Source organism: Mandrillus leucophaeus, unplaced genomic scaffold, assembly GCF_000951045.1.
Source record: "Mandrillus leucophaeus isolate KB7577 unplaced genomic scaffold, Mleu.le_1.0 Scaffold67, whole genome shotgun sequence".
In the NCBI taxonomy this organism is placed as follows: domain Eukaryota; kingdom Metazoa; phylum Chordata; class Mammalia; order Primates; family Cercopithecidae; genus Mandrillus; species Mandrillus leucophaeus.
In genome coordinates this window covers 1601726-1604679 of record NW_012107252.1, presented here as the reverse complement: position 1 = coordinate 1604679, position 2954 = coordinate 1601726, and the positions used below count along the sequence as shown (strand labels likewise).

General features: G+C 41.0%; 1 protein-coding gene across 1 annotated transcript in view; it reads right to left on the bottom strand.

The window, feature by feature from the left end:
* Nucleotides 1-2954, bottom strand: part of LOC105555115 (coiled-coil domain-containing protein 30-like) — a 44610-nt gene that overhangs the window by 16964 nt on the left and 24692 nt on the right. The window contains exon 2 of the mRNA XM_012001909.1: nt 266-371. Within this exon, the coding sequence (XP_011857299.1) occupies nt 266-280 (15 nt within the window). The 5' untranslated portion in view covers nt 281-371. The remainder of the gene's footprint in view (nt 1-265; nt 372-2954) is intronic.

Sequence of the window (2954 nt, the reverse complement as noted above, 5' to 3'; positions counted from 1 at the left end):
TAGTAGAGACGAGGTTTCACTGTGTTAGCCAGGATGGTCTTGATCTCCTGACCTCGTGATCTGCCCGCCTCGGCCTCCCAAAGTGCTGGGATTATAGGCTTGAGCCACCGCGCCCGGCCTGTTACACAGGTTCTTGATGTTCTCTTTGTAGAGGCTGGTGGATTTGTTCCAATTTCTTCTTAACAAAATTCAACATATAAATGAAATGTACATAAATCAGTCTTTGTGAACAAAAATGTCATTTTGGCTGGGTGTGGTGGCTTACCTGTAATCCCAGCATTTTGGGAGGACAAGACAGGAGGATTACTTGAGCCCAGGAGGTTGAGGCTGCAGTGAGAGGAGCTCGTGCTACTGCACTCCGGCACTCCAACCTGGACAAGAAAAACAGAGAGAGAGAAAATGTTTAAATCTTCAACTAAAGTATAAAAATGAATGATAAATTTTAGCAAGATTGCTAGATATAAGGTCAATATATAAAAATATTATAATTTAAAATACCAGTGACAAATAAGTAGAAAATTAATTTTTAAAAAAAGATAGCATTTATTAATAGCATCTAAAAATATGAAGTACCTCGGAATAAATCTAAGAAAAATATGCAAGATCTTTGAGGGGAAAATTATAAAAATGTACCTATATACATTAGTAAATTAATAGATATTTCATAATCACAGATATCTAGCAAACAATTTGAGTTTATATATGGCGTGAGATAAATTTATTGCAAGGTCTAAAATTTCATGTATGGACTTGACATCTTTCAGCCTCACAGAAGCCCCAAAAAAGCCTAGCCATCAGTTTCTTGGCCAGAGTATGTCCCCCATCCAGAGAGAAAGAGTCTCCATCTGACCAGTTCCTCTATCAGCCGGAGCAGCTGTACTCCACCCAGTCCTCAAACTAATGGGTTTCACTTCCCTGCCAGCCCATGGAATTTTTCAGACAAGCCAATCACATATTCCCAGGGGAACCAGGAGGCACCTCATCTTCTTGTCACTACAAAGCCTGCCTCCCATACCCTCTACGAGTTCATTCTATTCCTCAGAGTAACCCCTTGTGGCCCTGCATAGCGTAGCATATCTATCCTCTTCCCATAGGCTGTGAATATATGTGACTAATAAACTGTTATCAATCTCATCTCTGTCTAGTGTCAGGTGTTATGTATTTGGCTATCCCGTGGTATTGAGGGCAGGCATTCCTCACCAATGGGAAACAGAATTTCGATCAGGATTTGGGGGGCGTTTTTTTTGTTTTTTTTTTTGTTTTTTTTTTTTAGCATATGTCTGTATCTAATTGTTCCATTTGTTGAAAAGGTTATCCTTTTCTCATTGAATTACCTTGTCACCTTTGTTGAAAATCTGTTGATGGTGTACTTGTGGGCTTATCTCTGAACTCTCTATTGAGAGTTCCATTGATCTATAGATCTATCTGAATGCCAAGAATGCATTTTCTTTTTCTGAGATGGAGTCTCACTCTTTAGCCCAGGCTGGAGTGCAGTGGTACAATCTCGGCTCACTGCAACCTCTACCTCCCATGTTCAAGCGATTCTCCTGCGTCAGCCTCCTGAATAGTTAGGATTACAGGCACTCACAACCACGCCTGACTAATTTTTGTCTTTTTAGTATAGACAGGGGGTTGGCTAGGCTGGTCGTGAACTGCTGCCCTCCGTTGATCTGCCCACCTTGGCCTCCCAAAGTGCTGGGATTACAGGTGTGAAACATTGCATCCAGCCCAGGAGTATATTTTATTGATTGCTACAGCTTTATGGTTAAGTCTCGAAACCAGGAAGTGTTAGTCCTCCAACTTTGTTCTTTTTCAGTTTTTTGACTAGTTTAGGACCTTGCATGTCCACATCAATTTTAGAATCACTTTGTCAGTTTCTACACATAAAAAAAGTGACTCTGCTAATTATTTTATGCTCAGGCTCTTTACAACATTAGTTAAAACAAAATATTAGCTTTAAGCAAATTGGGAATGTAACACAAATGTTACAGGCCATATTTTATCATAAAATGAGTATCTGGGGGGTTTTTTGTTTGTTTGTTTTGGTTTTGTTCTGTTTTGTTTTGTTCTGTTGTTTGAGACAGGGTCTCACTCCATTCCGCAGGCTGGAGTGCAGTGATGCAATCATGGCTCACCACAGCCTCGACCTCCCAGGCTCAGGTGATCCTCCCACCTCTGCCTCCCGAGTAGCTGAGACTACAGGTGCATGCCACCATGCCTGGTTAATTTTTGTACTTTTTGTAGAGATGGGGTTTTGCCATGTTCCCCTGGTTGGTCTCAAATTCCTAGGTTCAAGCAATATACCTCCCTTGGCCTCCCAAAGTGCTGGGATTACAGGCGTGAGCCACCGTACATGGCTGGAGAATCTGTGTTAATTCTTTCTGGCTATTATTAGAAAACTATGATCTAAAAGTGATTGAGTAGATGGCATTAGAGTCATCCAAGATTTCATCCACCATTCTCAATTTGTTGTACAGATTCCTTTTCATTAATAACTTAGTTCATCTTCCCTTCACCATTTACACTCTGAGCTTTGTTTTCGTTCTCATTCTTTGATTATTACTGCAAAACTACCCCTAAGTTTCCCACTTTCAATCTGGTCCCTATGTAATCCATCCCCCTACTGTTGCTAGAGTAATTTTTCTAAAACATGAATCAGATCATGTTAACTGCCCTCTTAAAATGATTTAGTGATTCTCCAGATCTTTTATAACAAAGTCAATAATTCATATATTCAAAAATATTTTTATGCCTTTAGCATAATCCAGGAACATCAAGCATAGCCCAGGTGTCAAATCCAAACGCCTTAGTTTAGCATATGGTTTCACCATGACGTGGTTCCTGAAAATATCTCCAGCCAGCCCGGGCGCGGTGGCTCAAGCCTGTAATCCCAGCACTTTGGGAGGCCGAGACGGGCGGATCACGAGGTCAGGAGATCGAGACCATCCTGGCTA